Source organism: Cyclopterus lumpus, chromosome 15, assembly GCF_009769545.1.
Source record: "Cyclopterus lumpus isolate fCycLum1 chromosome 15, fCycLum1.pri, whole genome shotgun sequence".
Classification (NCBI taxonomy): Eukaryota; Metazoa; Chordata; class Actinopteri; order Perciformes; family Cyclopteridae; genus Cyclopterus; species Cyclopterus lumpus.
Genome location: NC_046980.1, coordinates 17364875 through 17378264, shown reverse-complemented (window position 1 = coordinate 17378264; position 13390 = coordinate 17364875). Strand labels below are relative to the sequence as shown.

The 13390-nt window shown below is 45.2% G+C and overlaps 1 protein-coding gene across 1 annotated transcript; it reads right to left on the bottom strand.

The window, feature by feature from the left end:
- Positions 1 to 5281: 5281 nt before the first annotated feature.
- Positions 5282 to 12682, bottom strand: npas4l (neuronal PAS domain protein 4 like). The gene is made up of 8 exons (XM_034551503.1): positions 9024 to 12682; positions 8734 to 8879; positions 8538 to 8637; positions 8070 to 8334; positions 7874 to 7983; positions 7595 to 7730; positions 6238 to 7496; positions 5282 to 6148 (listed from the first exon to the last, which is right to left on the bottom strand). The coding sequence occupies exons 1-8, from the start codon at positions 9199 to 9201 to the stop codon at positions 6120 to 6122; spliced, it is 2223 nt and encodes a 740-aa protein (XP_034407394.1). The 5' UTR covers positions 9202 to 12682; the 3' UTR covers positions 5282 to 6119.
- Positions 12683 to 13390: the final 708 nt, after the last annotated feature.

Genomic DNA, 13390 nt, shown 5'->3' with positions numbered 1-13390 from the left:
AATTAAAACCCCTTGAGATAACACAAGGATACATGAAGTGTTGCTCAGTAGTGTGGAGAGAAGTTGTGCATATTGCTCGGTTGTTTATACAAGACAATGGTTGAGTAATAATAATAAAACCAAAATAAAAGTGTCGTTGAGGTGTTTGGGGACGCTCGGTTGCTGCTCATCTTCTCCAAACAGTTCGTTTGATCTCTTCACCCTTCAAGCAGCGTCTCAGATCACCCACACACTGACCCCACCGGCTGAGTTTAGACTGCGATGCTGTGAGACCACCCGAGTTTTGTCCCCAGCGCTACCCAAAGACTTCCTCACGGTTGGTTTGAAGTGCCTCAGAAAGGGAGACTTTTCCTCTGTAGTGGAGGGACTTCTAATCGTGCGGCGTCGCTCGTCAGCACAGTACGACATGGTTCAGAGACACTGAGATCTACACAACGTGTTTGTTAATAATAAGAAGATCTCCCACGTATCCTGCGGAGAATGTTCTAATCAGCAATGCAACTGGAACATTGTTTGACATTGACTTCCAGACATTACTACACTCTGAAGAATGTGTCTAGATCAACCGCTTTGATCAAAGGAGAAGGTTTGCGAGGACTCTTTGCGAATGAGGGTTTCAACAGTAATGATGAAGAACATCCCTTTGAAATGAAGAAGAATCGTCTCCGTTGTGCGTGAGCGGAGGCCTCGTGCCCTTTGAGTGAGTTGCATTTTCAGAATTATCAATGAGGGCTAAACTCGAGTCAAGTGGGCGTTGAAAGGGTCTGATAATGTGTGACGAATTTTAAACAACTATTCATACGCCCACAAGCACACAAAAAGACAAATACATTTCTAAACTCCTGCCAGTCAAGTCATGATGACTCATAGAGCGCTTTGAAGCACGAATGACGGAGACAACAATCATTTAAAATGTTACGACGTACTGTAGCAAATGTGATAGCCTTTAAAATCATCATTAGGTGTGAACACAACATTGACATCACACTCATTATGTAAGGAACCAGGAATTTATGCAGCAGCATTATCATTCATTTGGAGGCATGTGTCTTTCCACATTGATGCAAATAAGTCCAATATTCACTCTCTTTTATGTCTGAGGAAAATATCCTCAATATTTATGGCTAAATGAAATGTATCCACCAGCTCATGTCCAACTGAGTCTATCTGCGGTCTGGTGCCGAGCAGGTAGTGGAGGCTACACTGGGCAGTAATGACAGATTCCTATTTTGATACAAGGCAGCTGGAAACATGAGAGTCAGCCAGAGACGACGTTTTCAACCCACTTAGAGAGAGCGCTGCTGATGAAATCTGCCAGTGAGTTGACATTTCAGCTATCAAGTAATTTACATTTGCCTTCTGCAAAATTCAGAGCTGCATTCGTGTCTGAATATGGCCAAGTTGTTTCAAACATTACCAGAACTGTCAAACGGTAAATCTGGCCACATTATTTATCACTGTAAACTGCTACGAGAGAACAGAAGCCATATAGACTTGCTTAGTGCCAACGCCATGGTCACGTCACAATGTTAGCTTGAGGCAAAATCAATGAACGGTAATGGTTTCGCCGTAGCAGGATTGGTAATTTAGCCCTCCTGACCATCCATCCACCTTTGAAGTAATAGTCTGCAGTTTACATCCCCATTAGAAACTGGGTCAACACATTGATTTAACACATTCCATCATTTAATTAGATATTAATACTTGTTTCTAAATAGGCTATGCCTCAGTTATTTGGCATGCATGATTACCTTTTCATTTGATTCTATTCATCGATGAATTCATTTACAATTGCATCTCACTTAATTGCCCTCTAATCATTTCTACGCCTCTCTGAGCTGTTCATAAGATACAGTCCTTCATGTCTATTTGTGAATACTTCACAAGTGGAAAGATAAACATGTTTACCCCCCCTATATGGATGGTATATATATATATATATATATATATATATATATATATATATATATATATATATAGCCCTCTGGCTGTGCGACTACATGTGGGTAATCACCAGCAATCACTGCCATTTTCGTCAATTAGGTCCACCTATGTGATGCTGTGTATTGGATTCCCAGCATAAAGCATTAATTTTTCTGAATGCTGAGCTTGTGGGGGGCAAATACACCATACATTGAGAGGACTTCCCCTCCCTAAAGACCAGCAGGGTTGCTTCTGCAGGAAAAATAGCTTAAACGTAAACCCATGACAATCTGTTTGGGATTGCTGTAAAGCAAGAACACCACATCCAGGCAAGCATTATAAAGTCCCACATGGAAATTCTTACACAAGAAACAAAAATTTCCAACACACAAGAATTTCCATTGACAGAGGATGATACGTTACGCACATTTTGACACAGCAGGATGCGTATGTCTCCTCTGTGGACAGGTGCTTTGCCTTAAGCAGCAAACTCCTCCCAGAGAGAGGACGGTAGAACATAAAATCACACATTCATATGCAAGTAGGCTCTGTTGTTAGTATGCAATTTGTATTCTTCTCCCTGGTTGGCTGGCCTTTCTCTCGTGAATATTAAAAGGGATGTATTGACTCTGCATGACTGGGATCCAGTGTTCAATCAGAGCTGTGGTTTCAGGCACTGCAACGGGAGAAACAAGAGAGGTCCTAAAGGAACCGGCTGCAGTCTATTTTGGGGCTTTTTGTTTAACCCAATTACAGTGTCGGTGTGTGCTGACTGAACCAGTCAGGTGCCTCTTTTGAAAAGTGGGACAACACACAAATAAGTGAGACGGGGAGAAAATGAATTACACACTGAGCAAGATGAAAAGTCAGATTCCGGTGAACATACAATAACAGCTCCGGCATCCCTCGTGACAGTGCGCGACACCTTTCCGCGACCTTGGCGGCTATCGCCTGTGTCATCGCTTCCGTCTGCCAAACAATCCCCGAGCAAAATAAACAAATCTCGTTCTGGCTTTCCACATCTTCATCTCTTTCAGAATAAATGTAAACCCCGAGATAAGCTTTCATGAGAGCCCTCAAGCCCGGTGGCTGTGACAACAAAAGCATAAAGCCGGTAAATAAACGGAGACACGGCAGCGCCACCTGAGGCCCTGTTGTCTGAAATCAGTGAGAGTTTCAATTTGGAGAGTTTTTCCTCTGCAAGTAAATGAGGTAATCATTCGTGAGAAGCCACCGGTGAGGCACAATATGAAAACCTGGCTGCTTGTGGGAGGCACGGCTTTGAAAAAGAAACCCATCCATGAGCTGCTCTGTTTAACTCCACTGATGCGCTTTTCCCTCAGCATCCGCCCTCCAGCCATCCACCTGAGAGAGCGCTTTAGAAGCTACTGAAGTAGGGCAGATGACAGTTTTGCCTGTGTTTCTCTTTTGTCAGCTCTACCGTGTGGTATCATCTTCATCCCCGATGCCGCTCTCAGATCTCAGATATGAATCATCCGAGCTGCAATTCACCGCTCACTTCCACCGGCAGACTCCTGAAGTTCTTTCTGTGAGGCATAGATTTTGTTAATCTAATCTCACATCGTCTCAATTTAACATCAGGCAGGCGGCAGGAGAGCCGCCTGTGTTGTTTTCCACAAAAAGCACCACCGATCGAGGAGGCCTCCAATAATTCAATTTCATTGATTTTTAAGTGAAAATCACCAAACAATTCAACACACAGCCATGCCTGATCTAATAATAACCATGTATCCACAGCTACGAAGAACTGCCACACTGTAGTGTTCCGTAATGTGCAGAGGGGGTTGCTGGGAGTGTGGATTCTTGCTGTCTGGACAAATGCGCCGGCACCCTGGACTTGGTGTCGCTGAGCCTCCGGTGGAAATCATTATCATTCCAGGTAACGCTGAGCGACGCAGGAAGACTGGAGCACAGCAGATGTGAGGACTTTGTTAGGAACTTTAGTTGCCATTGTACCCTTCAACAGACATCACTCTTAATTAGGTCTCCATGGATAGGAACAGGCATCTGGACTGTTTGCTCATGAACGGACCGGACCGAATGATGTCCTTTCGTTATACTCCAATCGACACTCTCACACTAATCGACACACACACACTATTTCAATCTTGCTTGAATAATATTATACTCGTGGCATTTAGATATATCTGTTACTGGGAGGCGATTGGAGCTATCACTCCATCTAGTGGCTGTTTTAACCCACATCAGAAAAAAGAGCTATATATAATAGGAGCTCTGCACCAGCAGCAGGACTGTGGTGCCTCCTGCGAGGTTCGTGCTCCAGTCGTGCACACGGTCCGTCGTTCACGTCAGTCATTTCACTTCTTTGTCCGACAAATTTCTTCATTCATGGGATCTGCAAATTTGTTCCAAGACAAAAATTGATTTCCCCTGCATAAAGTTTATATGCTCTCATTGGTATGACTGGCAACGAGATGTAAAAATCAATGGAGCACTGAAGAGCTCAGTAGATGTTTAGCCATCTGGTCAGATGAAAGTGCTCGTAAAAATATACAGTAAACCCATTTGGTATAAATACATGCTGCTGCAAAAAGGTGTATGTTAAAGCTGCACTAATCAATATGTGTTCACAAAGTTATTAAGGTTCATGTGAAAGGTGTCTTTCTGGTACAACACGGCTGGGTTTTACAATCACTGGCGGTTTGCGGAGACTTCTGATTCTGAAGACAGCAAGTCGTGGAGCGGGAACAGTGCAGCGATCTCTCGACCTTGGAAGTCTTGGAGTGTGAACTTGGGTTCATAGGGTTTTGGTTCTTTCACCGCCCGCATCGTTTACAGATAACAAAGAAATAAAGCCTCTCACAAACACAAACACAAACACACAAAGGGCTGGAGAACAGAGGGGAGCATTTAGCTGCTGAAGATACACATATTTACCTCAGGAGTTGATAGAGACCAAAACAGCTAAACAGAGTGAATATTAAAATAGATATGACATTCACGAGATGGACAGAAACAGGGCTATGAATGAATGCCATTGTTGCTGCGTCTCGGCTTGATGAGGAAACTGTTTGCCATAAGAACCTTGTCAAGCGATAATAGGATGATGGTGTGTTTATTACTTGTACTAAATCAGTTAATCCAAGATTATGTTTTATTTGGGTTAACAAAATGATAATAGAAATTGTTGGATGGAATGCTCCTACAAATTTCATTTCATTCAAGCAGATATACCCGCCGTCTTGGCACTAATGAGTCAATGTGGTTTTGAGTGTGTCTAAGGTATTAATGAGTCGTGGACATTTTACACCTGTAGTGTTTTTTGTGGAAGAAGAACTGTTGAATACTCTAATCATTAAGTCAACATGATCCAGTGTATTTTTCATTTGATTTATTTACATTTTAAATGTGCAGTACCATACTATGAAGAAAACTAATGTGGGAAGGACAAACCTAAGTTTAAGATTCACATTGCAGTAAAATAAAAACATTTTTAAGACTTACGTGAAAGTGAAGTTCAAAATAAATACAATTAATTCACAAAATTCAGACTTGGAATGTATTTAGATGTACCACTGAGGTAGGTGTTTAACAATCATCGTCTTGCTGACTGATTCATTTATTCATAACAACATGAAAGCATTAATGGCTCACAGAGAAAAAGACAAATAGTATTATTATTTTTTGGCAAACTGATTAGTGTCTTCCTCTCCTGTTTTTAAGGCACCTAAAACCAAACATTTACAAATGGCTCTTCATTATAAGGAATTGATGTATGCATTAAAGCACATCCAGGTAGCTTTGAAATATTCCTTTAAAATCAGAATGCCTTCTCCATTATAAAATCCTTGTGGCAATGACATTGATAAAGTGCTCAATAGTAAACTGTGGTCACTCCGCATTAGAATAAAAATATACCTCCATTTCAGTGTTTAAGTGATGTCAGAAAAGTTTCTGTTTAAAGTACCTTTTTCATAAAATATAAGACAGAAGCAAAACATAAAACAGTCAACAGCAGTGTTGAGACATGAAGACAAAAATGTCATCTTGAAGAGCAAGTCATTTACTTTAGTTGATTTTCCAATTTCAGAAAGAAGTCTCGAGGGAACGGCGTCTCAGCAAACACGTCCTCTAAATGTCTTTGAATCCAGCGGAGGAAGATTGCCCTGACAATATGTCATACACATGGTAGTACAGTAAGTCACAGACTTATTTTAGTACAGGTTTTCTTCTGCAAGTTCATCTGAAAGGAGACAGAGAACAACATTAGTGAAATGTAACCTACAGGGACTTTACCAAAGGAAACTCATTGGCTATTGTTGTAGAAACTACCTTGCTGAAGGCCACTCTGCATATAGTGGTTGAGTTGATGCAACCCAGTGTTCTGCTCATGGCGTCCCAACTGCAAACTGAAGGGACCCATGGCAGTGAACTGCTCTGCAGGCAGCGGCTCCTCTGTGATGGTCGGGGAGAGGCCGAGGGCCTCCGACTCCGACTGAAGGGACCCACTCCTGCAGCGCAACAAGCCTTGCTGGTAGCCGTACGCCGCAGCGCCGGGGCAGGACATTCCGCTTTTACTCGCGCCCATGTCCAGGTCGATCAGGATGCTGTCGAACACGCCGTCGTCAAGGACCAGCTCGCGCTTGAAAGGAAGGGCCGAGGGGATCGGAGCGTGACGGGGCCAGTCGCAGGCGTTGGTGGTTGCAGGTCGGTTCACACTCTGAAGCGGGCTGTGCGTGTGGTACATGGCGAAGCTGCTGGCCAGGGAGGAGATCTGCTGAGCCAGAATACTGATCTCTGCCTGCTCCCTCTCGTTGTAAGGCGGCGTCTCTGTGGATGTGGGAGATTGGCTGGGGGTGAGAAGGCTGGAGTGTGTGGGCAGCGTGTGGTAGGGGACATGATGCACTTGGACAAGGTCGCCCCCTTGTGGCTGCTCAAGGAGGCTGAAGTCGTCGTGATGCAGAGCACAGTCCACTGGGCTCTCACACATGTCAGACATGGACGGGCAGTCTGGAACTAATCGAGCATCGGCCGTACAAGCTTGGAAATCATAGGTCGGAGAGGAGGAGGAGGCTGGAGAGCGGGCGCCCAGCGCGCCGAAGGCCGCCCGGTCAAATGTCTGTTCAGTGGCTGAAGCGAGGGAGCTGGAGGGTGAATGGTGACAGTTGAGCCCTGCCTCTGGGTAGGAGTAATAGGAAGGAGAGCACTCAGGGGAGGACAGCAGCTGATCTGTGTATCCATGCACATCCATCAGGAGGTCATGGCTGAGCTCCTCCTCCTGCAGAGAGGAGCTGGAGGAGTATGGGCTGTAGGGAGGGGTGAAGAGAGCAAGGCTCTCTCCCGAGGGAGCAGGAAAGCCATCGCCTTGGGAGGAGGCGCACGTCACATAGCATATGTCTTGCTCGGTCTCCCTCCTCGCTTTGGCACTTGGCTCCTCGCTTTGGCTGCTGGACGTCCTCTGTCTTTTAAAGCACTTTGTGTTGTTGGAGGTCGGAGAGTGAGCCGCCTGTTGATCTGTAAAGTGTTCCAGAGGCAATGGCCTGAAGGCATCGCTGCTGACTTTCTTCTGCAGAAATCGGGCCTCTGTTTCACTGCAAGAGCAAAGCAATGGATTAAGTCGACGTTCTCGACTTGGAAAAACATAGAAAAAGGTGTCTTGTACTGTGGGCTCAGGTCTGCCTGATCATACCTGATGATGAAGTTGGTGCAGCTCATGCCCTGGCACTCCGCCTCCTTGTTAGCTCGACTGTAGATCCAGGTCCACGACAGATCTTTGCACTGGAGTCTGAGCACCATCTCCGCCTGGAAGCCCTCATCTGCCAGCACTGGACGGGACAGGGAAGAAACAGCCATGGTTATGACCAATGCATAATTAAAGACAAGCGTTCAATGAAAATATTTTTTTTCCTCGCTCTGACTTTATGGAAATGAACAATGCAAGTTTTCCTGCAATAGACGACGCACTTACTTAAACTTCTGTGAGAATCTGCACTCAAAGAAAGGTCTTCAGGGTGGACGAGACTGTACCACGATCGACCGGTCAATTCTTCTGGCGAATACCCCAAAAAATATATGACGCTGAAAAGGAAAAGACATGGAAATGTCAGTGACCAGTACAAGAGCATTTTGGTTATCTGCGTTTGAAGGGGGATCTGTGCATTTACCTGTCTGACAGCTGAGTGAAGGTCATATCGAGTCGGTGGACACTGTTGAAGCCGTCACAGGACTGGGAAACGCAGCTCTGCAGGCGGTTGACCGTGGGAGTGCAGAGGGCCACCAACAGAGACTGGCTGGCGGGACAGACAGAAGTGGAGGCCGGCCACGGCTGAGGGAACGACTGGAAGCTCCCTTTGACCACCATGGAACAGCAGCTGCCGTGTTGCAGCTTGAAGGCCTTGGAGGTTTGCATACAACATATAAAGCTCCTCTCTAAAGAAAGACAACGGATCAGTTTAGTCTTTCGGTAGTACGAATAGGATGGCACAAAATGAAACAAGGGTTTGGGGGAGAAATGTGGCCTGCATAGCACTAAGAATACCAGCAACATTGTGATGGTAACCGTCGTACAGTGACCCCAGTCTAAAATGTTACACGTGGCTATTTTAAAGTGATGTTGAAGTCTTTAAAGTTACCTGATGGCGAGTTGTGATCGATGTCCAGGTTTGATTTCACAATACCAATGTCAGAGTGTTCCACCATGTCGTACAAAGTGTCTCCTTGCAGCACATCTATCTGGAAAAATGTTATGTTTTTTTCTCCCAGTTAGATACAAAACAATGGAAGCCCAATGTGAAGTAAAGGGAACAGCAGATGTATAAATGAACTCACCATGGACAGACCGAGATATTCCTCTACATTCTCGGACACGTAGACCAGCCTCCCCTGTGCGGTGGTGACCAGGATGAAGCCGTGCAGGGCTGGAAGGAAGGCCTCGTACGGCAGAGAGCAGCGTGATCTCGCCTCAGCCGGGAGTTCTAAGGGGGGGGGAACGAGTGAGGTGAGCCTCGGTTACACTCCACACATCTCTGCAGGTTTAGCTTTGATACGACCCAGGCTGAATGCCGATGACAGGTTCAAAGATATGAAAGAACGATCGTAGCCGGAGTGTGAAGACTTACCCTGGAACAGAACAGACTTCCTGATGTAGGCACAGATGGCGGACATGGAGTGCAGGTAGGAGAGACGCTCTTGGTCCTCCTGGGTGACGGGCAACAGGGCTCGCATATTCCGGATCTCATGATTGATGTGGTCCCGTCGGGCTTTGGACGCTCCTTTGGTAGATCTGTGAGAGACCATAGCCACTGAGGTCCAGGGTTGGAAGATAACTGAAGAAAACTAAAGCTAAGGAGACAAAGTTGTCTACAGCCAAAAAAGAAAAGAAAAGAACAAAATATCTGTTTGGAGTTAACCCTCCTCCTCTATGCCAGTGTGAAAAAAGAAGGAAAAAAAGGAAATCAAATGAAGTCAAAAAGAAGTAATTGCTCTGAACGGATCAAGCCTCTTTTTACACAATTCAGCCCGGTGTCTGTTCCTCGAGGGTTCCTATGGAAACTGCTGATATGAGAGGCTGCCGTGTCTGCGGCAGACACGAGGGCTCTCAGTAGACTGTGTCTGTGTGATCAGGATCTGTCTGGGCCCATCCACAGAGAGCCTGGGGCTTTTATAGCTGCCAGGGCTTCAGCGTGGGCGTCGCACACAAAGGGGAGGCTGGGCTACTGCTGCTGCCTCCATTGCCTTATAAAGTGGGTGTCCTCGCAGAGGGGCGCCCCACGTCACAAGGACACACAAAGTGCCACAAAAGGAGAATTCTGTCCATTTGTATCCGGGCACCGTAACAATAAAGATCCATTCAAATTATGTAATTGATAGCATATGTATAATATTAAAAAAGTAATAATGTTTAGGGATACTCACACAAGACCTAGATTGTAAACCTGTTTATTGAATTACATTTACAATTACATTTGCAGACCCATTGTAAATTCACCACCAAAGCATCTCTGATGGAGCTAAACTGAAGCAAACTTTAAAAAAACAAAATGTAATGCAGTATCAGCATCATTGTTGCTGGATTAGTATATCACATACAGTATCGCGCTTCAGACGGGAGAAAACGGGATTAAGCGCTCCCCGCAGTGCGCGCGCCCTGCAGGAAGCGTGAGTCGGGGTATCGCGTTTTTACTAAACATCAATGTGTTGATTCGGCCACTAGAGGACGTGGCGCCGAGGAGACACTGACCTGAACCTCCTGCAGAAGGAGCGCCGGTGATCCTTGGGCAGGAGATTAGCGGTGCACGCAGCACTGACATGACACTTGCAGGAGTTGCTCCAGGTGGTCATGTTGAAGCCCCTTGACAAGCTGAGCATGCGCAAGATAAGACGTCCCGTTAGAAACTGAGTCTAGAGGACACGTGGAGCCTGAATCCTGACCCCTTGACGCGCTCGTAGCTCTGCGGGTTCTGGGATGGATGGAGTGTCGAGCCGGTCTGCCCGTCACTCTTTTAGGTGGGGAAGAAGGAAAGAAAGAAAGTGATAATGTTGTGACGCGATGACAAACGGTCGAGGAGAGTTATATTTAGTGAAGTGAGCCCTACAAATAACCCGTTAGCTCGGACGCCATCGGGCATTAATGATGGCGTACGTAGCGCGCGCTGGTGTGTGTGAAATAAATGTGACGTTTCACGTAATCATTTCAACCGCCTGCAGGTGTTGGTCCGTAATGCGCGCGACTAATATTGTGTTTATTAGATCCTAAGAAAATACGGAGGCCAATCAACAGCACCTGGCAGTGTTCTGTGGATTCACGTGAATGGTAAGATTAAAGTATTGCGTGACTTATAATTAGTAACGAATTAATTATCACGTTATTAGCCAACAAACATTTTTAAATGGTAGTGCCACTAAACCAGTTTCAACGCTGGTCGCTAAAAAAATACTCCATTGCAAGTAAAAGCTCTGGATGTAAAATCATACTGCAAAAGTACAATAGTTGTAGTTGAAGTATCGAAAGTGAAAGTACTTCCCCTGTGATTAATGAGTAGTTTACCCCAGTGTTTCCAAACCTAAGGGTCATGCCCGACCAAGGAGTCACAGTATAAATCTGTGGGGTCCCGAAGTGATTAATGGGTGACGTAACAATAAATAAATGGCTGATCTTTTGTGTGTGTGTGTGTGTGAGAAATATTACAGAATTTAAACTGTTAGAATGAAACATGTTATAAGTTCAGAGATGTTAACTTAAAGACATGTGAAACAGGTCCACAAGGCCAAATATTCATCCTTACTTATTAACACGTTTACTCTTACTTAAAGCTGTTGCTGCTACAAATGTCATTAAAAAAAACACACACACGTCATATATATGTATTTGTGTATATGCATAATGTGTATATGCATACTATAAGAATATAACCGCTGACTTGTTTTTCATGTTGCAGTTTGAAGTGAACATTTGTTTAAACTGCAGTCATTATCATTCAAAGCTCAGCAGAAAACCAGCCCGATGCATCATTGTTTAATTTCTCAACAGATTTCCGAGGCCGTCAGCGATGGCAGTCTGTATTCACGGGGCTTTAACTGCGTGTGTATTAGTCACTCAATTAAACCCCGTTGGAAGGGAATTAAGCTACAGGTCTGCAAGCGTGACGCACTGAGGCTCACACAAAATTAGTCTTTTAGCAGATGAGTAGATTATGGGCCTCTCAAAACATGACCAAGGCATACTGGAAACCTTGCATTTTTACAAAAGGATGCAACTCATCCTACAGGAGTTCTTCATGAAAACTAGAATTAAATTGTGTTGAGAAACTGCAACTTGTTGTCTTCTTTTCCATCCGTTTACGTTCTACAGTCAAAGCTTCTGACCTCCAAGGGCTTGGGCTTTTCTCAAATCCCCAATTTGGTGGCTGCAACCACGCTGGGAGAACTAGAACTTGAGTGAAGGAATTGCACGAGGATGGAGAGGAGGGGGAGGCGACAAGACAAAACAAATCACTCCGAACAAATCCTCAGTCTGATTCTCAAGGGCCACTGGGATCATCTGAGTCCAGAGGGGAAATTAGAGAATCATTTGGCCGAGGGTCTCCTTGCATTAGCGCCTGCGTCGCGGTTCGAGGCAGGGCTCCGGGCCAGACAGAGGGACCCAGCGCAGCCCCGCTTCCTGTGTACGGTGGGGCCAGGCGGGACAGGGTGTCTCTGCTGCCTCACTTTAAGCTGACCCCCCGTCTGTGGCCTGCACTTAACACTGCAGATAACACTGGCTTTATAGCACGGGGCTGGTGACAGACGGGAACAAACTGCCAGGCCGCTACTGGTAGCCGAGGCGAAGATTGGAGCTGGGGTTCAGGGTGAGACACTTTCTAATGATGGGACCCCCGACCCCCAAAAGCAGCCGCACACATATCATTAGGTAGTCTGACAGCCAGTGGCACCACGACTTCAGAGTACCCACTGAAGTAGACGATGAGGGCTATCAGACAGGCCGGCTGGGGCAGATCCAGCTCTCTGGACTTCGGCAGGAAGCAGAATGTGGTGGAAGTGCTGGGTTCAAAGACCCGCTCACCATTAAGAGCCACATACAGTAGCTCCACGAGGAGGCCGACATCCAGAGACAAAGAGGGGGCCATTGCACTACATCTAGCTTGTTTAGGTCACATTCATTTAGGACGCATGTAGTTTGTCTTGACTATCATTCATGATTTGTGTGGGCCATTCAACATCACATACTAGACATGTAGGGGTAGTTTAATAGTTTCTGGGGCCCTTGGTCTGCAGCTGGACACCCTTTGGTGCAGCACTGTCTCACATGTTGAGTTCAGTCTCGATCGGATCCCTACAGATTCAGAAATCTTCATTAAGCTCAACAAGTTCAGACAACAGAAAAGAAACTGAATGAAGAACTCATTAAAAAGTCAAATTGTCTCAGATTTATTATTGATACAGTAATAAAGTATATTGCACAGGAAGTCCTGACCAACCTTGACAGTCCCCTCTGAAACCGGTGTCAAATATAAAATAAAAACAAGAAGCATAGGGAGCCTGCACAGTTGTAAAACTATTCCAAATACATTCCATACTTTGTTCTGGGTTTGTTTCTCTATCTCCATGCATTCTTTGTTGTTTATGAATTATTACAACCAGATACTATGAATGCCTAAATATGGAATACACTTCTCGCATGAAATCAGTTTGGTCATTGTACTTCTGTCTGCTCGTCAAGTATTTACTGCTCACTCAATAACTTGTGTGCGCTCTAATTTAATGATGCACTTGTTTACAGAAGCAGGGTTTTGGCACCCTGCCAAGTTGGAGCATCACAAAGTCAAATCAGAAATACCAAGGAAAAAGTTTAACATCACTGCAATGGCAATATATCTGGGCTAAAACCACAGAAACCTGTCTTTTACATAGCCGTCCTTGAGCAGATTTGCTGTGCAGGTGATGTTCTTTGACCAGTGTCTATTCGCCATTGTCATTTACTAAATAT